General features: G+C 40.5%; 1 protein-coding gene across 6 annotated transcripts in view; it reads left to right on the forward strand.

Moving 5' to 3' along the window:
- Nucleotides 1-8,024: 8,024 nt before the first annotated feature.
- ZNHIT6 (zinc finger HIT-type containing 6) overlaps nucleotides 8,025-25,430 on the forward strand; it is a 67,296-nt gene continuing 49,890 nt past the window's right edge. For all 6 annotated transcript variants that reach the window (XR_016237213.1, XR_016237214.1, XM_002715882.6 and 3 more), the window contains exons 1-5: nucleotides 8,025-8,894; nucleotides 9,963-10,028; nucleotides 10,120-10,226; nucleotides 10,342-10,427; nucleotides 14,584-14,687. Coding sequence is in view for 4 of the 6 variants with exons in the window: in XM_002715882.6 (XP_002715928.2) it covers nucleotides 8,290-8,894; nucleotides 9,963-10,028; nucleotides 10,120-10,226; nucleotides 10,342-10,427; nucleotides 14,584-14,687 (968 nt within the window). In the remaining 2 variants the exon portion in view is untranslated. The remainder of the gene's footprint in view (nucleotides 8,895-9,962; nucleotides 10,029-10,119; nucleotides 10,227-10,341; nucleotides 10,428-14,583; nucleotides 14,688-25,430) is intronic.

Consider the following 25,430-nt stretch of genomic DNA (forward strand, 5'->3'; position numbering starts at 1 on the left):
AGGACGGAATCTCTGATTGTGTCCTTTTCCACCACATATCACGCTGTGTGTGGTTCATGGCCCACTCCATCTCAAGACAGACATCAAAACAGCAGGGCCAGTCTAGCACCTGCCCAAGAAGGTAGAAAAGTTGGTAAGGGTACAGATTGGCCTGGAACTGTTTTCTTCTCTTCCTTCCACACAAGAATCTAGCAGACTGCCAATAGAAGCTAGTTGCTCTTGGAAAAGAGATGGCAAATGAAAGGGTACTGAAAGTTAACCTGGGGACAAATCTTCATGGGAGGGCAGACTGGGCCTACGAGAGCCCATATTTAACAGGCTTTTGACTCTAAGGCTCATCTGCTCTCTTATCTTTCTCCTCTCCACCACCAAAAATATCACTAGAAGAATCACAAGCCAAATCCTAGGCCTTTTGATCCTCCTTTCAAATATGAATTACAGCCATGCTTGCTGATACTCCCAAGGGAATATGAGATCACAGGGGAAATTATTGCAACATCTGAGGAGTATAAATCCGTGAAAGGCTTTCTTCATAAAAAACTGGATAGTTTATACTAGAGGAACAGAATTAAAGGACCAAAAGAAAAATAAAGTGAAAGATTTTAAAGAAAAATAAAGTGAGAAATACCTCTAAGGAGTTAAGGAAGGATATTAGAAATATGGAGTAGAATAATTAGCTGGAAACAATGGCTTTAAAAAATATAGTGATTGATGGGGCTGGTGTTGTAGCATAGAGGGTAAAGCTGCTGCTGGCATCCCATATGGGCACTGATTTTTGTCCTGTCTGCTCCATTTCTGATCCATCTCTCTGCTAATGGCCTACAAAAAGCAGCAGAAGGTGGCCCAAGTTCTTGGCCCCTGCCACCCACATTGGAGACCCAGATGAAGGTCCTGGCTCCTGGCTTTGGCCTGGCCCAGCCCTGACCATTGCAGCCATCTGGAGAGTAAACTAGTAGATATGAGATCTCTCTCTCCCTCCCTTTCCCCTTCCACCTCTACCTCTCCCCCACTCCTTCTCCACCTCCCCCCCCCCCCGGTACACTTTCAAATGAATAAATAAATTTTTGAAAAATATATTGTAATTGAAAAGAATGGCTGGGTTGACTAACAGGTGGGATAGTATCAACAAAAAAAAATAGTAGGTAGAAGTTGGAAAATAAGGACATGGAATCATAAAAGTTAAAAGGAATGGGGAGAACTCTGAAAAAAAAAAAAAACCAACCTGACAAAATTACCAGAAAGGAAAAAACTGGTACTGCTTGACATACAAAAGGGTTGTATCCCAATAAATCCATTGTAAATTGAAACTACAATTCAAAAAAGCACTTGATACACTTAACCCACCAATCAAAATAGTTTATCACCATATTACACTGTAGAATATCCATTATTAACACTTATGATGGTGTGACTGACTAGCAGTCATGGCTTGTTCCAGCTGCCAAGCATGCCAATAAGATATTATATGGCATATTGCTAACCCGGGAAAATACCACAGTTCAAAGTATAGGTTTTCACAAAATATACATTGCTCTCTGTTGTGGTTTGAAAGTAATTTGCCTCCTCTGAAACTCATGTGAAATTTGATTGCCTTTTTGATGGTCTTGGGAGATAAGGGTATTTAAGGAGTGATTAAGAGGGATTAATGCCTTTCTTTCAACAACGAATTTTCACTCTTGCAAGATCAGATTAGTACAGCACAAGCAGGTTATTAAAAAGTGAGGCTGCCACTCATGTTTCTCCTCTTCTGCATGTGCCCACTTTACTTCTGTTTTCTGCCATTTGATTACATACAAGACTCTCATCAGATGTGGCCAGCTGATTTTTTTTTTTTTTTTTTTTGACAGGCAGAGTCGACAGTGAGAGAGAGAGACAGACAGAGAGAAAGGTCTTCCTTTGCCATTGGTTCACCCTCCAATGGCCGCTGCGGCCGGTGCACCGCGCTGATCCAAAGCCAGGAGCCAGGTGCCTCTCCTGGTCTCCCATATGGGGTGCAGGGCCCAAACACTTGGGCCATCCTCCACTGCACTCGCGGGCCACAGCAGAGAGCTGGACTGGAAGAGGGGCAATGGGGACAGAATCTGGCACCCCGACCGGGTCTAGAACCCAGTGTGCTGGTGCTGCAGGTGGAGGATTAGCCTTTTGAGCTGCGGCGCCGGCCGCCAGCTGATCTTGAACTCCATCTTACAGACCCAGAATCCAAATAAGGTTCTTTCCCTTATATATTTCCTCCGTCTCCCTCTCCCTCTCATTTTACCTCTCCCTCCTCCCTCTTCCTCTTTTCCTTGGGTGCAGGGGCCCAAGCACTTGAGCCATCCCCCAATGCTTTCCCAGGCCACAAGCAGAGAGCTCGATCAGAAGAGGAGCAGCCAGGATTCGAACTGGTGTCCAAATGGGATGCTGGTGCTGCAGGCAGAGGCTTAACCTACATCGCCATAATGCTGGCCCCACAAGAATGATCTTGAAAAGAAAGCACAATCAAAGCAATGGGTACCAAGAGGCGGAGTGGTCCAATCAAAGCAGAAGTGGACCAGGCAAGAGCAAAGCTCAACACAACGGTTTTGGAGGATACTTGTATTTTCTTTGTTGACTTTCCAGAGGCCAAAGGATGGTGACATCCATTTCTTATGAGAGGGTTTTGAAAAGGCTAGTCAAAGCTTTAGCAAAAATCACCCTGAAAAGGTTCAGCAGTCACTCATTCTCTAACAGATTACTCCTGCTCATTCCTTTCACCCAGCAGGGGAAATTTTGTGAGATTTTTGACAGAGAATTATTAGGCATTCGCCTTACCATCTGATTTGGCTTCTTCTGATTTCTTTTTGCTGTCTAAACAAGAAAATCTTTAAAGACATACATTTGTCTTCAATTAGTAATGTTAAAGATTGCTTTGACCTGGTTAAATTCAAGGACCCTAAGTTCTTTAGGGGCAGACTAAATGGCCTGTCTCACTGCTTACAAAAGTGTCTTAAACTTTATGGAGCTTATGTTGAAAAATAAAGTTCATATTTTTAATTTGTATCTTTTAATTTCTTTTTCCCATGCATTTTGAAGTCTCTTTGAAAATTTAGCACAAGACATGCAAAAACTTGCATATGTATACTGAAATCTACAGAGCATAGTTAAGTGAAATTAAAGACTTCTAAATAAATGGACAACTTTCCACTTTCATTGCTTTTAAGACATGCTATCGTTAGGATGCCAATTCTCCCCAAATTGATATATGTATTCCACAAAATCTCTACCAAAATCCCAGCAAGCTCTTTTTGTAGAAATTGATTTGCTGGTAACATTTATATTGAAATGTAGAGAACCTAGAATAGCCAATAAAATTTTCAGTAAGAAAAACTTACACTGCCTGGCTTGGAAATTTACTATAGTTATGATCAAGAGAGTGTGCATTGGTGTAGGATATACATTTAGATTAGTGAAACAGAATATAAAGACCATAAATAATACCCACATATTTAAAATCAAGTGATGTTTTAAAAGGTTAAGGCAGTTGAAGGGGAAAGGAAACTTTTCAACAAATGATGCTTTGACATAAAATACCCACATATTAAAAAAGAACTTAAATCACTAGAAAAGAAAACTAAAATTGGATTATTGACCCAAATTTGATAGCTAATACTATAAAACTTCTAGAAAACAGAGGAGAAAATGTTCAAAATCTTGGGTTAGGAAAAAATATTAGTGTTACATGAAAAAATTCATTTAAAAATGATGAATTGCATTTGATTGAAATGTAACAGTTTTGCACTGTAAAAATTCAACTAAGAAAATGACAAGCCATAGACTGGGGGAAAATTTCTGCTAACCATATGAGGACTTGGCATTAATGATCTATTTCTGTGTAACAATTAACTATAAACTTAGCAGTTTAAAAAATTTATTATTTCACACAGCTTCTGGGTGTCAGGAATCTGAGTGCAGCTGCTGGCCACATCTATAATCATGTCAAAGCTGGATAAGTAATGGAGATTTTTCTTCCAAGCTAACTCACATAACAATCTGCAGGCCTCGGTTACTTGCTAGTTGCTGGCCAGTATATTAGCTTTTGGGGGCTGCTGTAATAAAATAGAACACACTGAATGGCTTACACTACAAAAATTTAATTTCTCGTAGTTCAGTGAGCTAGACGTCCAAGACGAAGATGTCAGCAGATTTCTTGTTTTGCTTCTGGGGCCTCTCTTGATGGCACACAGAGGCACCTTCTCCCTGAACCTTCACACGGTCCTTTCCCAGTGTGCACATCCATGGTGCCTCTTGTTGCATCCAAATTGCCTTTTCTAAATGGGTACCACTCAGACTGGATTAGGGCCAGCCTAACAGCCTCATTTTAGCTTTATCACTTCTTCAAGTGCCCTACCTCCAAATATAGCTACATTCTGAATTTTGCAGGGAACAACTCAATCAATAACAGTCAAAAACTTCAGCTTCCTACGACATGGAACTCTAAGATTTCTCACAACTTGGCAGCTTGCTTCCCCAAGACTGAGGGGTCTAACAAAGAAAACAAAAGAGCCAGTGTCTAAGACTGAAAGCACAGCCTTTTTTTTCCAAACCTAATTTCAGAGATGACATAATATTTCTTCTGCTTCTATATGCTATCAGTAACATACACCAATCCTGGAACACTTGTAATACTGTATGAATATTCCATATAGTAATATGAATATTAGGTGGAGAATCACTGAGAAACACCTTGGCAGTTGTCTACAACAGATTTGTATTCATAATATATAAAGAACTACTATGAGTACAATTTGATAATAAAAAGGGAAATAGGGGCAGGCATCCAGTGCCAGTTAAGACATTGCTTGGGACACCCATGTCCCATATTGGAGTGCCTGGGTTTAAGTCTCAGTTCTGCTTCCAGTTCCAGCTTCCTGCTAACGCATACCCTAGGGGAAAGTCATAATGGCTCAAGTAGTTGGTCCCTGTCCCTCATGTTGGAGACCTGGATTGAGTCCCAGCTCTTATCTTCAGCTTGGCTCAACCCTGGCTGTTGTAGGCATGTGGGGAATGAACCAGCAGATGGCATATTCTCCCCTCTCTCTCCCTCTCTCTCTGTCTTTCAATAAAATAAATAAGTAAATAATTTTAGAAAAAGATCAATAAGCTTACTAAAATAGGCAAGAAATTTGAATTAATGTTTCATTAAAGAAAATATATGAATGATCAGTTAGTATATGGACAGATGCTCAACATCAGTAGTCATTAATGAAATGCAAATTAAAAAATTAAATTTACAATAAGATACCACTACACACTGATAATAAAAAAACTGACAATTTCAAGTGTTGGCAAGGATGTGGAGGAGCTGGAATCTTTAGCCAGTGGCAATGTAAAACAGTATAGCTACTTTCCAACCTTTAATAATTTTTATTTTATTTTTATTTATTTAAAAGGCAGAGAGAGAGACAGGAAGATCCTCTATCTGCTGGTCTGCTCCCAAATGCCCATAGCATCCAGGGCCTGGTCAGGCCACAGTCAGGAGCCCAAAACTCAATCTAACTTTTTCCCATAGGTGGCAGGGACCCAGGAACTTGAGCCATCACTTGCTGCCTCTTGAGATGCATAGTATGAACTGTTGTGCCAAATGTCTGTCCCAGCAGAGCTATTTTCAAAAACAACTTGCCCATTCTTAAAACTTACAATATGACCCAACCATTCCATCCTAAGTATCTGCTCAAGGACAGAGAAAACATGTCCACATAAAGACTTGCCTATGCGTATAGAAGCATAATTATTCATAATAGCCCAAACTGGAAATGATCTAAATGTCTATCACATGAGTGACCAAACATGGTATATTCATACAATGGAATACTGTTCATCAACTAAACTCTCCAAACTTATTTCAGGGCTCTGTCCAGTGCCCCGACTAAGACTTCAGAACTACCTTCCTTCTATTTGGTGCAGCTGGAAATCACCACTTAGGACATTTGCATCCTATATCAGACTGCCTTGTTGATTCCCAGGTTCTCTGCTTCCACTCCAGCTTCCTGCTAATGCAGCCCAGGAGGCAGCAGATGATGGTACAAACTCACACGGGAGACCCAGATTGAGTTCCATGCTCCTGACTTCAGCCTGGCCATCCCTGGCTGTTGCAGACATTTGGGGGAAGAAACAGACTGAAGATCTCTGTCCCTCTACTTTTCAAACAAAATGAAAACAAAACAAAACAAAAATCCCATTCCCTAATGTGTAAATGCCCTGCAAAGGAATAAGAGTCTGAGAGGGTAGCACAAAGCAGTGCACTTAAGAAACCATTATTTTGAAAGTTACTCATGCAGCAAGGTAAATATGTATCTCACAGACACTAAGCAAACATTAGGTAAGAGCGCTTAATGCCAGCAATTAATAATGGTAATTTTTAGAAGTACTAGAAAAAGATGTAAGGGTGGTTTTGGTTTTTGTGTGAGTATATACATATATATATGTTTAGTTTTACTCCTAGGCATTGTAATTTTGTCCTACTCTTTATGTATTTATTTTGACAGGCAGAGTGGACAGTGAGAGAGAGAGACAGAGAGAAAGGTCTTCCTTTGCCGTTGGTTCACCCTCCAATGGCCGCCACGGCCGGCGCACCGCACTGATCCGAAGCCAGGAGCCAGTTGCTTCCTCCTGGTCTCCCATGGGGTGCAGGGCCCAAGGACTTGGACCATCCTCCACTGCACTTCCTGGCCACAGCAGAGAGCTGGCCTGGAAGAGGGGCAACCGGGACAGAATCCGGCGCCCCGACCGGGACTAGAAACCGGTGTGCTGGCGCCGCAAGGCGGAGGATTAGCCTAGTGAGGATTAGCCTAGTGAGCCATGGCGCCGGCCTACTCTTTAAATAATATATACATAGGGCCCCGCGCTATGGCGCGTCGGGTTAAAGCCCTGGACTGAAGCACTGGCATCCCATATGGGTGCCAGTTCTAGTCCCAGCTGCTCCACTTCTGATCCAGCTCTCTGCTATGGCCTGAGAAAGCAGCAGAAGATGGCCCAAGTCCTTGGGCCCCTGCACCCTTGTGGGAGACCCAAGGGAAGCTCCTGGCTCCTGGCTTTGGATCGGTGAAGCGCCAGCTGTTTTGGCCATCTGGGGAGTGAACCAGCGGATGGAAGACCTCTCTCTGTCTCTACCTCTCTGTAACTCTTTCAAATAAATTTTTAAAACAAATCTTTTAAAAATAATATAAAGTGTGGCCGGCGCCGTGGCTCAATAGGCTAATCCTCCACCTTGCGGCGCCGGCACACCCGGTTCTAGTCCCGGTTGGGGCGCCGGATTCTGTCCCGGTTGCCCCTCTTCCAGGCCAGCTCTCTGCTATGGCCAGGGAGTGCAGTGGAGGATGGCCCAGGTGCTTGGGCCCTGCACCCCATGGGAGACCAGGAAAAGCACCTGGATCCTGGCTCCTGCCATCGGATCAGCGCGGTGCGCCGGCTGCAGCGGCGGCCATTGGAGGGTGAACCAACGGCAAAGGAAGACCTTTCTCTCTCTGTCTCTCTCTCTCACTGTCCACTCTGCCTGTCAAAAATAAAAAAAAATAAAAATAAAAAAAATAATATAAAGTGTTCTTTCAATGAACCTATAGAATACTGGCACTGGGGAACAGATATGAGGGCTGTTTAAAGTGTTGAAAGAATCAAACAGCGTCCCTTCTATCTGAAACCTATCGCGATCCCTAGTAATATCGACCATCATATACTGAATTCGTGTTAAATCACGGCTAGCTGGTTCTCACGCATGACTCATCTTCGCAGGAGCACTAGGAAGGCTGCAATACCAACCTTGCCACGGGTGAAGACACTGAGGCTTGGAAAGGCGTAACTTTGCGTGTCCTCTATTTTTATAGATTGGATTTAACTGTTGATACCGATTAGGGTGGGTCTTCACATTTCACGACTGCAAGCGTTCGGATTCCCTCTCTTCACGCCGAGAACGTCAAGCTTTGCACTGGGGAAGTGGAGTGCGGTCCGCTACCCACCGGCTCCAGCGTGCACAGAAGCCCCGCCCCAGAGGCGGGAGTCCCACAGGGTGTGGCCTCACGCAGGCCCTCTCGGAGGATCCAGGACGGACCGCCGCAGAGCCGTAAAGAGCGCTAAAAGTCGTAAAGTGGCGAAGTGCGGAAGCGTGGTTTTACGGCGGTCCCGGAGATCTCAAGCACAGGCGTTTTTGGCTTCTGCTTGCCGGTGTGGTACGCACGTGGGAAGGTTTCTGTGTTGGCAGCTGGTAATTCTTTCTGCTCTCGTGGAGCGCCCACATTGCAAGACGGAGTGACGGCGGAGGCCGGCGGTCGTGAGCTGATGGAGTTCGCTGCGGAAAGTGGAGGGACCTCGGAAGGAGGTCTCCAGAGGGTAGCTGAGGGGGCGCGGCTCTGTCCGGAGTCAGAGGGGGAGAGAGACAGGGACTTACCTGGGATGCCAGATGGACTGACAGAAGTGAGGAAGACAGAGGATGAAGAGGAAGGGGGTGGACAAAGGGCAGAGGAAATGCGAATGGACTTGACGGTTGTGAAGCAAGAAATTATGGACTGCTCGGATGCAGAAGAAGGCGTGACGGGTGGCCAGGGGGTAAAGCAGGAGGCGGAGGATGAGAAAGCAGGTGTATTGGAGGTGAAGCAGGAGGTGGACCACAGTTTGTTGGTGAAAAAAGAGAGGGTGGATGAACTAGAGGTGAAGGAAGAGGGGATAGACTGGCCGGAAGTGAAGGGAGAGAGGGAGGCCAAGTTGGAGATAAAAGAGGAGCTGTGTGTTGGGGCGAGCGTAAAAGAGGAGAAGGTGCTGGACGGGGAGCATGTGAAAGAAGAGAAGGATTTCCTGGAGAAAGCAGTGACGGATGACTCAAAGGATAGCGAAGAGCCGCAGGTGAACGCCTCGGTGGGCTGCAAGCGGAAGCTGGCCATGTCAAGGTAGGGCAGCGGGAAATCCCGTTGAGGCAGTAAAACTGTGGAGTCCTGTGTTGCCCAGAGTGAAGGAACGCACCATCCGCAGAAGGTGGAGTAAGGAACAGTAGGCGCAAGTTTGGTTTCCCGGAGTCCGAGTAAGATTCCAGGAGGGAAGGGGTTGGAAAGGGAGAGGTGTTGCCAGCCAGAAGATTCAGTGGCAGTGTCTAATGAGTAGTGACCAAGTTAGGAAGTAAAAACTCTGGGGACCAGAAGACCCTTTGGAGCCGGATCTGCTAACTTAGTAATGTTCTTGACTCCTTATTCTTTTGTGAGAGAACTGAGGGAGTCTAATAAAACCAACAGTGATGAAGTGGGCTATGTTAAAATTAGATCAAAATGCAGTTGAACTCAGCTGTCAAGCTTCTATATGGGTACGGCGAACATGTGATCATGTGACAACATGGGAAATCAGTAATCGTCAAATTCTTGGGAACATTGCTGTCTAGGACACAGTGGACCAAATAGAAGAAATGTAGTTATGTGGTCAGCATTCAGAACTTCTAGAAGAGCAGGTGACAAGAACTGATGGGTAGTAACATTTCTAGGTTATTTTGATTCCCATCCTAGGTTAGGATTGGAGTTGAGGAAAAAAGATGCTACAGCTACCTTGTAAATTTGACTGGGTCTAATACTGCATTCTATTTCTTGTGTGTGTGCTTTTAAAATATAAAAACATAGCCCATAGTTTGGACCTCTGGCACACACTTACTATTAGATTGCCAGGAATTACAAGTTAAAATATTAGTGAATAATCCCATCTCTGATTAACGTAGAAAAAAAAAAAAAGAGTCAAAAGTGAGGTCATTTGTAAAATAATTTAACACATATTTTCTTGAATTATGTGTCATTAACATTGTATTTGGACACAGTTTCGAGGATTTTCAAACTGAAAGGTATTAAATATCAGATTACTTTTACTTTATTCATTATATATCTAGAAATTGTAACATTTGAATCCACATTCAAAGTTTATAAATAGGTAAGTAGAATTAATGTTTAATAAGTCAATAAGTTCTGTGTGAACTTTTATAGGTGTGAAACTTGTGGTACAGAAGAAGCAAAGTACAGATGTCCACGTTGTATGCGATACTCCTGCAGGTATGTATGTCACTTCTTTCCTTATTACCTGTGCCTTTACCTGTGTCTTTCTTGCTTTAAAATATAAAAGCACTTCCTCTTTGTTCTTCAGTTTGCCCTGTGTAAAGAAACACAAAGTGGAACTGACATGTAATGGAGTTAGAAATAAAACTGCATATGTTTCCATACAACAGTTTACTGAAATGAATCTACTAAGTGGTAAGCCATCTTAAATATATATATATATATATATATGTAGCAGGTTGATGTCTACCGGTCATTAGTAGATGTCATTTGTTTATTTTCTAATTAAAATTTCTAATTGAAATTTTAGATTATAGATTTTTGGAAGATGTGGCAAGAACAGCAGACCATATTTCTAGAGATATTTTCTTAAAAAGACCAATAAGCAATAAACATGTAAGTATCCTAATTTCTTCCAGTTATAATTTCTTCCACTTTCATTTTTTTCCCCCTTAATTAAGTGACTGCTGTGGTTTGAGCTATTATAGTTACTAGGGCTGCAGTAGTAACCAAAAATACTGTAGAGTTTATATTATACTGGGACAGAGAAGAAATGAGTGGGAGAGACAGAAGGTGAATAGAGAAACAAATATAATTTCAGAGCAAGTTAAATGCTTGTAAAATATATAGTTCACGAGATTAAAGAGAATGAAAATGCTATTTGTTAGAAGATAATCAGAGTACTATTTTCAATACAGTGGTCAGCAAAAGCATGAGAGATTTCCATAGTGATCTGAATGATAGGAAAGAGATGGTCATGTGACTTGAGGCAGACTGTTACAGGTAGAGATGAATGCAAAAGTAAGCATCTGAGAAGGTTGGTTGGTTCAGGGAATTAAAAGAGGGGCAGAGTGACTGAAGTAAGTAAAGAAGAGAATGTGGAACAGAGTTAGGGAAACCAGGGTGTTCCGAATGTAGTCTAAGGAAAAATGGAAACTTTTAGTTATTAACAAGTGATTCAAGTCCAGTTTTGAAGGAAGTGCTAGCAGGACTTACTGTTCTGATGAATTTGATTTTCATACTCTTGCATCCCCTTTTTATTCCTTAAGCACTTTGTAAAATTTGAAATACTTTCCCAAGTAATATTATTCTAAATCTTTGTTATTTCTGTCTTCAATCACATCACAGAATTATGTTCATTTTTCAGAACATTTTAGTATTGAAGAATTTTAATACTAATTAAATAACTTACTTTGTTGGTACAGACATGACATTACCCATATTTATTTTGTAAAGATTTTATTTATTTGAAAGGCAGAGTTGCATACACAGGGAGAGACCTAGAGAGAAGTCTTCCATCCACTGGTTCACTCCCTAAGTGGCCACAGTGGCCAAAGCTGAGACTGTCTGAAGCCAGGAGCCAGGAGCTGCTTCTGGTCTCCAACACGGGTGCAAGGGCCCAAGCACTTGGGCCATCTTCTTCAGCTTTCCCAGGCCATAGCAGAGAGATGGATCAGAAGAGGAGCACTGGGACAGAACCAGCATCCATATGAATGCCAGTGCCACAGGAGGATGCTTAACCTGCTACACCGCATCGCCAGCCCTGACATTACGTATATCTTGAAACTACTGCTGATTGACTATTTTTTCTCAAGTTTAATTAGTTAGAATTAAAATTCTACCTGAAGATAAATTAATTTTTTATTATGAAATAAGCATACATGTAAAAAATTATGAATTAGAAATACAATTTAATGAATAATTATAAAGTGACCATGTTTATATCTACCCAGTGTAGAATTAGACCATAACCAGCTTTCCAAAAAGTTACCTGCCAACTTCTTGTGCTCTTCCTTCATCTCTTTTCATTTCTGAATGTTGTCTCTTAGGTTCATGTCCCAGTTTATGTGTCCATTCTTTTGTTCTTAGACTTTTTAATGACAAAAAAATCTAGAAACTGTGCTACTATGAACACTTGTGCTTTTGATTGCAGTTTGTGGGGGCTGGTGCTGTGGTGTACTGGGTAAAGCCACCACCTGCAGTGCTGGCATCCCATATGGGTGCTGGTTCGAGTCCTGGCTGCTCCACTTCCCATACGGCTCTCTGCTATGGCCTGGGAAAGCAGTGGAAGATGGCCCAAGTCCTTGGGCCCCTATAATCGCATGGGAGACCCAGAAGAAGCTCCTGGCTCCTGGCTTTGGTCAGCTCAGCTCTGGCTATTGCAGCCAACTGGGGAGTGAGCCAGTGGATTAAAGACCTCTCACTCTCTCTTTCTCTCTCACACACTCTCACTCTCTCTCTCTCTCTCTCTCTCTCCCTCCCTCCCCCCCCCCTTTAAAAAATCTCTTTAAAAAAAAACTCTTTAAAAAAAAAAACTCTCTTAAAAAAAAGATTTATTTATTTATTTGAAGGTCAGAGTTACAGAGAGAGGAGAGAGAGAGAGAGAAAGAGAGAGAATAGTCTTCCATTCGCTGGCTCACTCCCCAGTTGGCTGTAACAGCCGGAGCTGCGCTGATCTGAAGCCAGGAGCCAGGAGCTTCTGGATCTCCCACGCAGGTACAGGGGCCCAAGCACTTGGGCCATCTTCTACTGCTTTCCCAAGCCATAGCAGAGAGCTGGATTGGAAGAGGAGCAGCCAGGTCTTGAACCGGCACCCATATGGGATGCTGGCACTTCAGGCCAGGGCGTTAACTCACTGCGCCACAGACCCAACCCCAAATAAATAAATCTTTAAAAAAAAAAAAAAGAATTACAGTTTACATATGCACATGTTTTTTTCTGGTATTTGTACTTGGGTGAGGAATTTCTTTGTGTGGAGTATTCATACCTTCATCTTCAGTTTGTCTAATTGACATCAAGACCTTTTCTAAAGTGGTTATACATACCAGTTTACACCCCCACCAGAAGTGTGTAAATGTATGCATTCTTACATTCTCTATAATACTTTTTAGTCAGAACTTTTGTCAGTCTGATGACTATGTAATTTTTGTGATTTAAAATTTGCACAAGCCTTTTGTTTTTTAGAATTATAGGGAGTAGGGAATGTCTTCATCTGCTAGTTTGCTCCACAGTGGCCACAACAGCAGGGTCTGGGCCAGGCCAAAAGCTGGGAGCCGGGGACTCTATCCAGGTCTCCCATATGGGTAGCAGGGGCCTAATTACTTGAGCCATTTTCCACTGCCTTCCCAGGTGCATTAGCAAAGAGCCAGGGGGAAAGTGGAGCAGCCAAGACTCTTAACTGGTGCTTATATGTGATGCTGATGGCCATGTTGGCTCCTTAACTTTGCCATCTGATTCTTGGAATGGTTAAACACTCTTCAAACATTTTACTTATTTCTATGGATTTCCTCTTTTGTGGAATGCCTGTTCAAGTCTTTTGCTCATCTTTTCATTTGTTAACTTTCTTTACCCTGCTGGTTTATAGAAAATCTTTGTATTTCTTGGATACTAGTAAAGAACTGATCATATATTACAGTTATCTTCTGTTCTGTGGCTTATTTTTTCACTCTATAGTGTCTTTGGAGAAAAATATTATTAAATTTTAATAAGCCAAATTTTTCATTTGTTTTCTTTAAGTTGATAGTTATATGTGTTTATAAAGAAATTCTTCCCTATTTTGAAGTTATGAAGATACTCTCCCGTAATTATTTTCTGAAAGCATATAGTATTATATTTCACACATATGTCCTTTAAACTGCCTGCAGTTGATCTTATAAAGTAGAAGTCCCTTTGACTTTCCATAAGGATAATCCAGTTCTTCACACCAATATTTCAAAGTTCATCCTTTCTTTACCGCTCTGCAGGACCACCTTTGTCATATATCAAGCATTCAGATGCTTGGGACAGTATCTGGTCTGTCTATTCCATTCTGTTGGTTTACTTATCTATACTTTATTGTAGTTTTTTTCTTTTGCAAATTAAATAAATTTAAATGACACATAATAATTCTACATATTTATAGGATATAGTATGTTGGTTAGATACATATATACAATGAGTAATGATCGAAACCCAGTAATTTATATACCCAACTTCTCAAACATTTTCTATCAGGACATTTCAAAATCAATCCTTCTAGCCATTTGGAAACCTACAGTAAATTATTGTTAACTAGTCATCACACTGAGCAATAAAACACTAGAACTTCTTCCTCCTATGTTACTGTGTTTTTGTACCCATCACCAACCTCTCTCTGTCCTCTCTAATTGTTTTTTAACTGAAATTTGTTATCTGTTAGTCCCCCCATTTTACTCATGGGTGAAAGTATAGATAGCTATTCAGTGCTGTTTGCATTTGTTCGGGTTTCCTTTAACATCTCTTTGTATGTAATTTTCTCAGTAAATGTCTTACATGTGTTTGTTAGAATTCTTCCTGAGCACTTAATTTTTGCTGCTGTTTTAACTGGGCATCTTTTAAATGTTTTATTATCTGTTGGTGTAATGTGAATGAGGATTTTTTTTTTTAATTTTTATTTGAGAGGCAGTGGGAGACACATGTATATGTGTATGTATATGTGTATGTGTGTGAAACATGGTAAGTAATGGTTTTGAACATTGTATTACTTCTGATATTTAAAGTGTTTTAAATTTTAAATTTCTATTTGTTTTGGCAGATGTACTTTTTGAAAAATCGTGCCCGAAGGCAAGGTATTAATCTAAAACTTTTACCCAATGGATTCACCAAGAGGAAAGAGAATTCAACATTCTTTGATAAAAAGTAAGTTTCTAGATTCTTTTTTAGTATATCAGTTGTTATGATTTGACAGGTATATCCTTTAAGGCTTGGTTTGTTAGAGAATATTGCTATCCAATGCGTGATCTCTAGATTTACAAGATAACTGTGGTAATTGCATGTCATGTGACTCATACAATTTTGGGCTTGCATTTTATGAGTGTGTGTTAATAATGTTAATAGAAAATCATCAGATATCTTATGACATGCACTTGTTGTGATTTATTTTAGTAGGCATGAATTAGAGTTTGTACAAGCTCCTCAATGATACCAATTGTTTGGAAAACATGCTTTGAGTAGCATTGCTCTAGAACACTGAAATTTGTCCATTGGAAATAAACTGTTTCTGAGAATTAGGATACCATGAAAATATTTCAGGGACTTTATGGATAAAGTGGTGAGTTTAAGTTGGAACAGTTCAGCTATTATATCATCCTTCGTACATTTTGTCAAAGATAACTTGTTTGTAGATGCACAGATTGATTTCTGGCGTTTCTATTCTGTTCCATTCGTCTATCCATCTGTCTTTGTACAGTACCAGGCTGTTTTGATTATAACTGCCCTGTAGTATATCTTTTAAATCTGATACTGTGATGTTTCCAGCTTTGTTTTTGTTGTTTACAATTGCATTAGCTATTCGGGGTCTCCTGTGTGTCTTTTGAATTTCAGCATCATTTTTTCTGTGTCTTTAGAAGAATGTCCTTGGTATCGCATTGAATCTGTAAATTGCTCTTGGTTATATGGACGTTTTGATGATATTAATTCTTCCAATCCATAAACATGGAAGATTTTTCCATTTTTTTTAATCTTCTCTCTTCCTTTCTTTAATTGTTTTTTAAATTTTTATTTATTTATTTATTTTTGGCAGGCAGAGTTAGACAGTGTGAGAGAGAGAGAGAGAAAGGTCTTCCTTTTCCATTGGTTTACTGTTGATTTCCATCTTCATTGCATTGAGGTCAGAGAAGATACATGGTGTGATTTTGATTTATTTTTAAATATTCTGATACTTGCTTTATGGCCTAGTATGTGGTCTCTCCTAGAGAAAGTTCCATGCACTGGTGAGAAGAATGTTTATTCTGCATCTGTAGGATGAAAATTTCTGTAGATATCTGTTAGGTTCTTTTGGTCCATAGTATCGATTAACTCTGTTGTTTGTTGACTTTCTGTGTAGTTAATTTGTCCATTACTGAAAGTGGAGTATTGAAGTCCCCTATACTGTTATATTGGAGTATATCTCCCTTTAGATCCATTAACATTTGTTTTAAATATCCAGGTGCCCTTTAATTAGGTGCACGTACATTTATAATAGTCACATCTTCCTGTTAAATTGATCCCGTAATCATTACATAGTGCCCTTCTTTGTCTATTTTAATAGTTTTCATGTTAAAGTCTATTTTGTCTGATATTAGAATGGCTACATCAGCTGTTTTGGTTTCTGATAGCATGGAATATCTTTTTCCATCTTTTCATTTCCAGTCTGTGGGTATCTGTTGGTGAGCTGTGTTTCTTTTAGGCAGCAAATAGTTGGGTTTTGTTTTTTAATCCATTCAGCCACTGTATGTCTTTTTCCTGGAGAGTTGGGGGCATTCACATTCAAGGTGACTATAGATACCTAATGACTTGGGCCTGCCATTTTCCCATAAATATTCCTATTGTTTACTTTGGATTTCCTTTGAGATTTTTTTACCTTTGCTTTTTTTTTTTTTTTTTTTTTTTTTTTTTTTTTTTTTTTGGAAAGGCAGAGTTAGTGAGAGAGACAGAGAGAAAGGTCTTCCTTCCATTGGTTCACTCCCCAAGCCAATTGAGCCATGGCACCGGCCACGTTTGCTTTCTTTCATGGTGACGACCATGTTTCTGTGTTTCTCTGTGTAGCATGTCCTTAAGCATCTTTTGTAAGGCTGGGTGGGTGGTGACAAATTCCTTCAATTTCTGTTTGTTATGGAAGGTCTTTATTTCACCTTCATTCGTAAATGAGAGGTTTTCAGGGCACAGTATTCTGGGTTGACATTTTTTTTCTCTTAAGACTTGGACTATATCTTGCCATTTCTCCTAGCCTGTAGGGTTTCTGATGAGAAGTTATCTGTGAATGTAATTGGAGATCCTCTGAAAGTAATCTGCCGTTTCTCTCATGCACATTTTAGAATCTTTTCTTTATGTTTTACTGTGGAGAGTTTGACTACAGTGTTTCGTGGTGAAGATCTTTTCTGGTCATGTCTGTTAGTAGTACTACGTGCTTTCTGTACTTGGACGTCCCTTTTTCTCTCCAATTTGGGAAAGTTTTCTGTAATTATTTCACTAAAAAGGCCTTCTAATTCATTCTCTCTTTCCTTGCATACAGGAACTCCTAAGACCTATATGTTGGGTTATTTGATATTATCCTATAGATCTCTACCACTGTTTTTAGTTTTCTAATTTCTTCTTTTTTGGGTCTGACTGTAAAATTTCCAGATTTGTCTTTATCTCAGATATTCTTTCTTCTGCCTCACCAAGTCTATAGTTAAGGCTTTCCACTGCATTTTTATTTGTTCTATGAATTCTTCATTTCCAATATTTCATTTTGATTTCTCTTTAAAATCTCAATTTTGTGGGAAAATTTTCATTCATGTCATGTACAGATTTCTTTAGTTCATGAATTTGCTTCTGATTAATTCTACAATCAATTTTTTGAATTCTGTTTCTGGCATTTCCTTGGTTTCTTCATCTTCATATTCTAGTATTGAAGTGTTTTGATGTTTTGAGCACATCATATTGTCTTCCTTATTCTTGTTTCCTAAAAGGTTGCATATATTATTAGGCATCTGGTGATTCTTGTTGTTGTTGTTGTTTTCCTGTGATGGCTTTCATCTTTAAACTATGCCTCTGTGGCTTAGAGTACAGTGTCTGTTGTTTCACAGAGGCTTGTGGTCATGGAGCTCTGTTCAGTGCTTCAAGGTGAGGGTAGTTGTCCATGTTGACACCCAAGTTGGGCATGGTAAATCTTTTTTGTTTTTTTCCTTTTAGTGGAGGGGAGGCTTCCTCAGCTCTGTTGGCATAGTCTCACGCCACCTCCTCTACTCAAAGGAGACCAGTACTTGGGCGCTGGCCCCGGTGGTTACAGTTTTCATCCATGCTATCACAAGAACCACACAAAGGATTCTTGTAGTCCTCAGTATGATCATAGATCCTGCAGCAGTGACCCTCACCAGGAAATAAGGAAGACCCAAGTATGTAGAGCCGCCAACAGTGATTGTCCAAAGTCCGGGCCATACCCTACGCTCTCCCACACAGCCACAGTGTTTTCGCAGTCCCAGCACACAAGGCTCCCACAGTCACGAGCGCCCAGCCCTCTGTCAGTTCTCCCAGCCAGACTCAGGCATCTCCTGTCAGTTGGTGGGTGTGCAAACAGGAGCTGGCACAACTGTTGTATATATCCAAAAATGCAACATGCCCTCTCTCGGCTAGTTACAGGATGCTAGTGCTGGGGAAAGAGAAATGTACCCCCTTTTTTTTCTAGGTTAGCAGGTATACTGTTACCCATAGTGCTCCAAGCCCAACCCCTGCCAGGCTCTTCCTGCAGCTTTATTGCCAGTGGCTTAGGCTACTCCAGTCTGTTTTCACCTCACTCCACAGCTGGTGCTGAGGCTCTCAGCTGCTGGGGTCCTGAGTTGTGCACGTCCACCCGCTCCATGTAGGTCCACAGTGCCCCTCTAAATTTTTGGAGTTTCTTCTGCCATTTTCTCTCTAACTCTTACCTGTGACTGTGGTCTTTACACTTTTTTTTTTAACTATATTCCCCTATACTAGAGCAGTAAGTTCCCTCCCTATTCCACCATCTTGACTCTCTCTTCCCTTGTCATTTTCTAAAGAACACAATAAAACAGCTATTCACATAGCATTAATTATAAGTAATCTACAGATGTTTTAAAGTATTCCAAAAGAAAAGCATAGGTTATATAAGAGACTAAAGCATCCTTGAATTTTGGAATCCTTGGGGGTCCAGCAAATAATGTCCATTGAACCCCAAAGGAGTGTACTATAATTAGTCAACTAAATTAGAATAATATCTTTTAAAAATCAAGATTGTAGGTGTAGAATCGGATCTTTTTGCTCTTCAACCTCTTAATAATTATGGGACCTTGATCAAGTTACTTTATTTCTCTGAACCTCATCTTTGTGAGCTATTGGTTAGGCTAGATAAACTTTAAGGTTCTTTCACAGTTTTACTATCCGAATATTGAAAAGACAGCTATCAGAATTATTATTCTAATAAAACTTCTGTCTTTTTCAGAATATGTTATATAATTAAAAAATGATATTTTCCATTTATTTTATATGTTTAAATATTTTCAATAGTGATTTTCCCTTTTCTTCAATGGCTTTTGTAAGTAAAATAATCCTTTCATTTATCAAGTACAAGATGATTCCTTTGTGTATTTTGAAACTGACATATTTAGAAATTGAAATAATTTATTTGAAATTTAGGGTGACTGTTACATACCTTCTCAATTATATGTTCCTGTTTTATGAAGGAAATCACTCAATGATTATCATCTGAGATTAATTTTGGTACTAAAAAGCATTTAGTCTCAAGTGTAATATTTTTATGATTCTAGATGCATGAATAGATTCATAAACATGAATGTTTATGGAAATTTCTCTCAAGAATATTACACACAGCATGTATTCTGAGTTTGATAACGAAATTAGTATCTTCTGTTATTTTGGACACCTCAGGTCTGAAATGGCAAATCAAGCTGTTCTTGCATTAATCTTTTGCTCAAGAATTAACAGAGATTTGGGGATGGTTTTCTTAATGTTCTTAGCTTTTTCCTAAAGGGGCATTATAAACATCATGCATAATAGTCTTAGGATTAAGTTGTTGGCTTCTTTCACATTTGTAAAATGGACTTCATGATAGCTTCCTTAGCCTTTAACTATATTATTTCACCTATGTAGTTAACTGGGACAGAGGAGGAAATCAGTATATAGAAGCTGTTGTAAAAATAATATATATATTCATCATAAATTTTTAAGGAAAATAACAATTGTAATTCCACAATCTACCTTTTGTAATGTTTCCTTCTAATCATACTTTTTCCATTTACAAATAATAAGGGAAAGAATGACATTAAATCTTTAAGTAAAAACGTAAAAAGTTGTATAATTCCCCAGATTAAGTATTATTTTTATGAATAAATTCGCATACTTTTTTTCTTGCAGCTAGATTTTTCATTTAAAGATGTATCATGAAGTAGTAGTCCAACCAGAACGGTATCCTAATTTATTTACTATTTCCCATATTTGTGACCATTTTCTACTTTCCAATTAAGTAGAATAACTGTGTTCCTTTTTACTTTTGAAAGAAGCACCCCTTAAAAAAATAACAGTAACAACTGGGCCGACGCCGCGGCTCACTAGGCTAATCCTCCTCCTTGCAGCGCCGGCACACCCAGTTCTAGTCCCGGTCGGGGCGCCAGATTCTGTCCCGGTTGCCCCTCTTCCAGGCCAGCTCTCTGCTGTGGCCAGGAAGTGCAGTGGAGGATGGCCCAAGTGCTTGGGCCCTGCACCCCATGGGAGACCAGGAGAAGCACCTGGCTCCTGCCATCGGATCAGCGCGGTGCGCCGGCCGCAGCACGCAGGCCACGGCGGCCATTGGAGGGTGAACCAACGGCAAAAAGGAAGACCTTTCTCTCTGTCTCTCTCTCTCACTGTCCACTCTGCCTGTCAAAAAAAAAAAAAGAAAGAAAGAAAAAAAATAACAGTAACACTTTTATTCTCATTATAAAAGTATGAGGGGAGGGCTTCCTTGTATATTGTCAGAATGTATTGAATATCTTTGATTATTAATGAGATTGAACTCTTGAAATATTCATTCCTTCTTAAGAAATGCCTCTATACATGTCTTGCAGTTTTAAAAATCTTGGTCTGTTACATTCATTGTAAATGTTTCAACTAGTCTCTGTATCCTTTAATTTTGTCTTGTCAATTTTGGCCCTTTTAAATAGTTGTTTAAAAAATTCTATATAATAGAGATAGTAAAATGGAATGATTAGTGGTACAAATTGGAATCAGGCTATCTGAATTCAAACTTTTGATCAACCATCAACCTCTTCCAAGTTATGCGATTTTTTTTTTTTTTTTTTTTTTTTTTTTTGGACAGGCAGAGTTAGACAGTGAGAGAGAGACAGAGAGAAAGGTCTTCCCTCCGTTGGTTCACCCCCCAAATGGCAGCTACAGCCGGCGCGCTGCGCCAATCCAAAGCCAGAAGCCAGGTACTTCCTCCTGGTCTCTCATGGGGTGCAGGGCCCAAGCACTTGGGCCATCCTCTGCCTTCCCAGGCTACAGCAGAGAGCTGAACTGGAAGAGGATCAACTGGGACAGAATCTGGCGCCCCGACCTGGCCTAGAACCTGGGGTGCCGGCGCCACAGGTGGAGGATTAGCCAAGTGAGCCACGACACCCGCCAAGTTACACGATCTATGCGATCTTAAGCTAAACTACCTAGGTGATTTATTCCTGGGTTTCTCCAGTTACAGAGTAGAACTATTATTATTGATAAATTCAAGGGATACTAGTTTTTGTTTCCATTTGTATCATGTGGTGTGAAAATCTCTATTTAAATAGCTCTTTACTAACACCTTTTTAAACTATTGTTGCTAATTTGAAAGGTCGAAGTGTTATTTTGCTTAATTTGCTTTCATTTAGTTGCTTGTGAGATGAAACTATTTGTGCATGTGTTTAAAATAATCCAAAGTAAAGTTTTGACTTAATCAAATCAGTGTGATGAGGTAATCTTCATTCAAAGAGCCATACTGGGGATTGGTTCAGTGAAAAATAAATCAAATCCACATAACTGAATCACTCCATTTATTACTTGTTAAATTGCCCATTTTTAAGTGGAAAATGATTTTTGCTACTAACTAAATATTGAATGGCTGGATTCAGATTTTGGATGAATAATACATTAAACTGACGAGTCCCCAACCATGTGAAGGTTAGACTTTAAGTTGCTGGCTAACTGAATGATAGTCCACGTGGAGATTTTTTTTAGTAGGTCCCAATATTTTGCTTATTCTTGTTCAACATTTTTATCATTGATTGGGATTAAGGCTTTTCTTTTTTGACGCTATTGACATTTTGAGGCAGATAATGTTTTGTTGTTATGCACTGTCCTATACTTTTTTTTTTTTTTTTTTTTTTTTGACAGGCAGAGTGGACAGTAAGAGAGAGAGACAGAGAGAAAGGTCTTCCTTTTGCCGTTGGTTCACCCTCCAATGGCTGCTGCGGCCGACGCGCTGTGGCCGGCGCACCGCGCTGATCCGATGGCAGGAGCCAGGTGCTTCTCCTGGTCTCCCATGGGGTGCAGGGCCCAAGCACTTGGGCCATCCTCCACTGCACTCCCTGGCCACAGCAGAGAGCTGGCCTGGATTGGGGGTAACCAGGACAGAATCCGGCGCCCCGACTGCGACTAGAACCCGGTGTGCCGGCGCCGCAAGGCGGAGGATTAGCCTAGTGAGCCGCGGCGTCCCCTGAATTACCTCTTTATATAAAGTGACCAGTGCAGAAGACACCATAGGCACCTTAGAATAATAGGTTCATTCTAACCCAGGCAATCTCTATGACTGTATTTCCTAAAATCATTTGCAAATGAAAGTGAAGTTTTCAAATAAGAACTGTAATTTTCATTGAATCATCAAGGTGGTGTGTAACAATATGGGAAGTCAAAAATGTGCTTAATGGGGCCGATGCCATGGCTCACTTGGCTAATCCTACACCTGCATTGCCAGCATCCCCTATGGGTACCGGTTCTAGTCCCGTTTGCTCCTCTTCCAGTCCAGCTCTCTGCTGTGGCCCGGGAGGGCAGTAGAAGATGGCCCAAGTGCTTGGGCTCCTGCGTCCACATGGGAGACCAGGAGGAAGCACCTGGCTCCTGGCTACGGATCGGCGCAGCTCTGGCCGTGGTGGCCATTTTGGGGGGTGAACCAACGGAAGGAAGACCTTTCTGTCTCTCTCACTATCTATAACTTACCTGTCAAATAAATTTAAAAAAAAAAATGTGCTTATGGAAGTGAATTTTAGAGGACTAGTGGATTTGCAAGAATGTCTTAATGGATAGCTTTAATGGATAAAGGAAAGTTAAGAGACGCTTAAATTGATTTTTTGTGTGTGTTAAAAAAATAGATATGCTTGTCGAGTAGACAACTCCCTTGAACTTGTTTCGGAGCAGATATCAAGCTACTTCTCTAAAATAGTGGCTGTTTCAGAATAACTCCTTTATCTTTTTGTAGGGCTTATAATTTTATGTTTACCTTCACCCAGAACTATCAAAAACTGTTGAAAGGGGGCAGATGTTGTAGCACAGTAGTTTAAGCAGCTGTTTGACGGCCATATCTCATTTCAGAGTGCCTAGCCTAGGTTTGAGTACACCTCTGCTTCTGATCCAGCTTCCTGCTGATGTGCACCCTGGGAGATAGCAGAAGATGGCTCAAATACTTGGGTCCTTGCCACCCGGGTGGAATTCCTGGTTCCTGGCTCCTGGCTTTTGCCTGACCCAGCTCTGACTGGTGTAGGCATCTGGGGAGTAAAGCCATAGATGGAAGATCTCCCTTTCTTCAAAAAAAAATAATATAATAAACTTTTTAAAAAGACTGCTTGAAAGAAATACATAAGATATATGTGGAAAAAATTTAAACTTTACTGAAGAAAGTGCCTTGTTGATACTCAGTATTGTAGAAGTAACATTTATTTTTTAAATGATTGTTAAGTCTGTGTGATCCTAATGAAAATATCAGTGGGACTTTGTCATTTTTGATTGGGATTACTTATTTATTTATTTTAGGGGAAGGAAGGGCTCATGACAAAACGAAGTTCATTTTGAAGAGTAACATAAAGAAATTGGTACAGAATAAGATAGGCCTCCTGCCTTTGCTCCCTCAGCAATGCTGGTCTTTTGAGAAGAAAGACTTTTTTTCTGGCCAGTCGGGAGGCAGAAGAAATGACTCACATCTGCCTCCCTGACCTGGAGGTTTAGGAAAATCTTTATAGAATAAATAGGAGAGAAACAAGTTCTGATTGGAGGGGTTTGGAATCAAGCCAACATGTTAACATGGACTTTTAATTCCGGATTTCCGTGTTAAAGGGACCACTTGGCTTTTGAAAGTGGTGTGTTTAAGTGCCAGGATTGTCCTGTTAGATTTGGTTCCACCTGTTAGATTTTCCTTTGCACATACCCAGGTTATGGGACACGTAGTTTTCTATGTTTCTTTATGCATGGACATGTCTTAAAAAGCAGTGACTTAATATGATCAGAGCCATTGTTAAAGTGTAACAGGGACTTTCAGGAAAATGGATTGAGTTTGGGGCATCAAGTGGGCATTGGTGAAGCACCAGTCCAATATCAGAAGTACAAGAAAATCCCTAAAGAAGAAGAGTAAGAGGCTATAGAAAATAATTTTTTTAAGATTTATTTATTTATTTGAAAGGCGGAGCCAGAGATAGAGAAAAAGAGAGAGGAGAGAGATCTATCAGCCACTCTCCAAATTGCCGTAATGGCTGCAGCTGAGCTGGTCCAAAGCCAGAAGCCAGGAGCTTCTTCTGGATCTCCCACATGAGTGCAGCGGTCCAAGCACTTGGGATCTGCTTTCCCGGGCACATTTGCAAGGAACTGGATCAAAAGTGGAGCCACCAGAATTCAAACCTGAGCTCATATGGAATGCTGGCACTGAAGGTGGTGGTTTTACCCACTATACCACAGCACCAACCACAAAATACTAGGATTTTTTAATATTCTTGAAGAGAAGAAACATCCAGCAGTCACAATGGAAAGCAATAACTAAATTCATTTAAAATTTAAGAATTTTGTATGGCAAAAGAAACACTATCATAAAGTCAGAAAAACAAGCTGAACCAAAAGAATCTTTAATATATGTCAAAGAGGGCATCTGTATTAATTAGAAAAAAGATTTGGGGCCAGCGTTGTGAGGTAGAAGGTAGTCACTGCATTTGAAGCCAGCGTCCCATATGGTTGCTGGTTTGGGTCCAGGCTGTTCCATTTCCAGTCCAGCTTCCTGCTAATGTCCTGGGAAAAGCAGCAGAAGATGGTCCCAAGTGTTTGGGCCTCTGCCAGCGATGTGGGAGATCTGAGTGATGCTCCTGGCTCCTGGCTTAAAGCTGGCTCAGCCCTTACTGTTATGGTCATCTGGGGAGTAAACCAGCGGATAGAAGATCTGTCTCTCCCTCTCTCTTTGTAACTCCTGGCTTTCAAATAAATAAATAAATATTTTTTTAAAATTACCTATTTATGGACACCAGGAAATCCAGGAGCATGGCTTAAACCTAGTTCGCTTCTAGTGTCTTTGTGCCATAACCAGCCAGAAGACACCACATGGTAAGAGAGAGAAAGAATGCTAGATTGCGTCTTCCTCCTCAAAATCTATGAATGGCATTATGAGACCATGAGACTATACCCTTATGACTTCATCTAATCCTAGTTGCCTCCCAAATGCCCCATCTCTAGATATTAACATGAATTTGGTGATTGAATTTATAACACATGAATTTCTAGGGGGACGAATAACTGCTACCAGAGGAAAATTGGGTAGAAAGAGACAGGAAGGTCAATTTTGTACCCTTTTATATCTTTTAAATTGTAGGCCATGTGCATGCATTGCTTATTTTCATAATAAATTAAGTACATTTAAGAAAATAAAGATTCAGGCCGGCGCCGCGGCTCACTAGGCTAATCCTCCGC

The sequence above is a fragment of the Oryctolagus cuniculus genome, chromosome 7 (assembly GCF_051225735.1).
Source record: "Oryctolagus cuniculus isolate XC-2025 breed Fujian yellow rabbit chromosome 7, ASM5122573v1, whole genome shotgun sequence".
In the NCBI taxonomy this organism is placed as follows: domain Eukaryota; kingdom Metazoa; phylum Chordata; class Mammalia; order Lagomorpha; family Leporidae; genus Oryctolagus; species Oryctolagus cuniculus.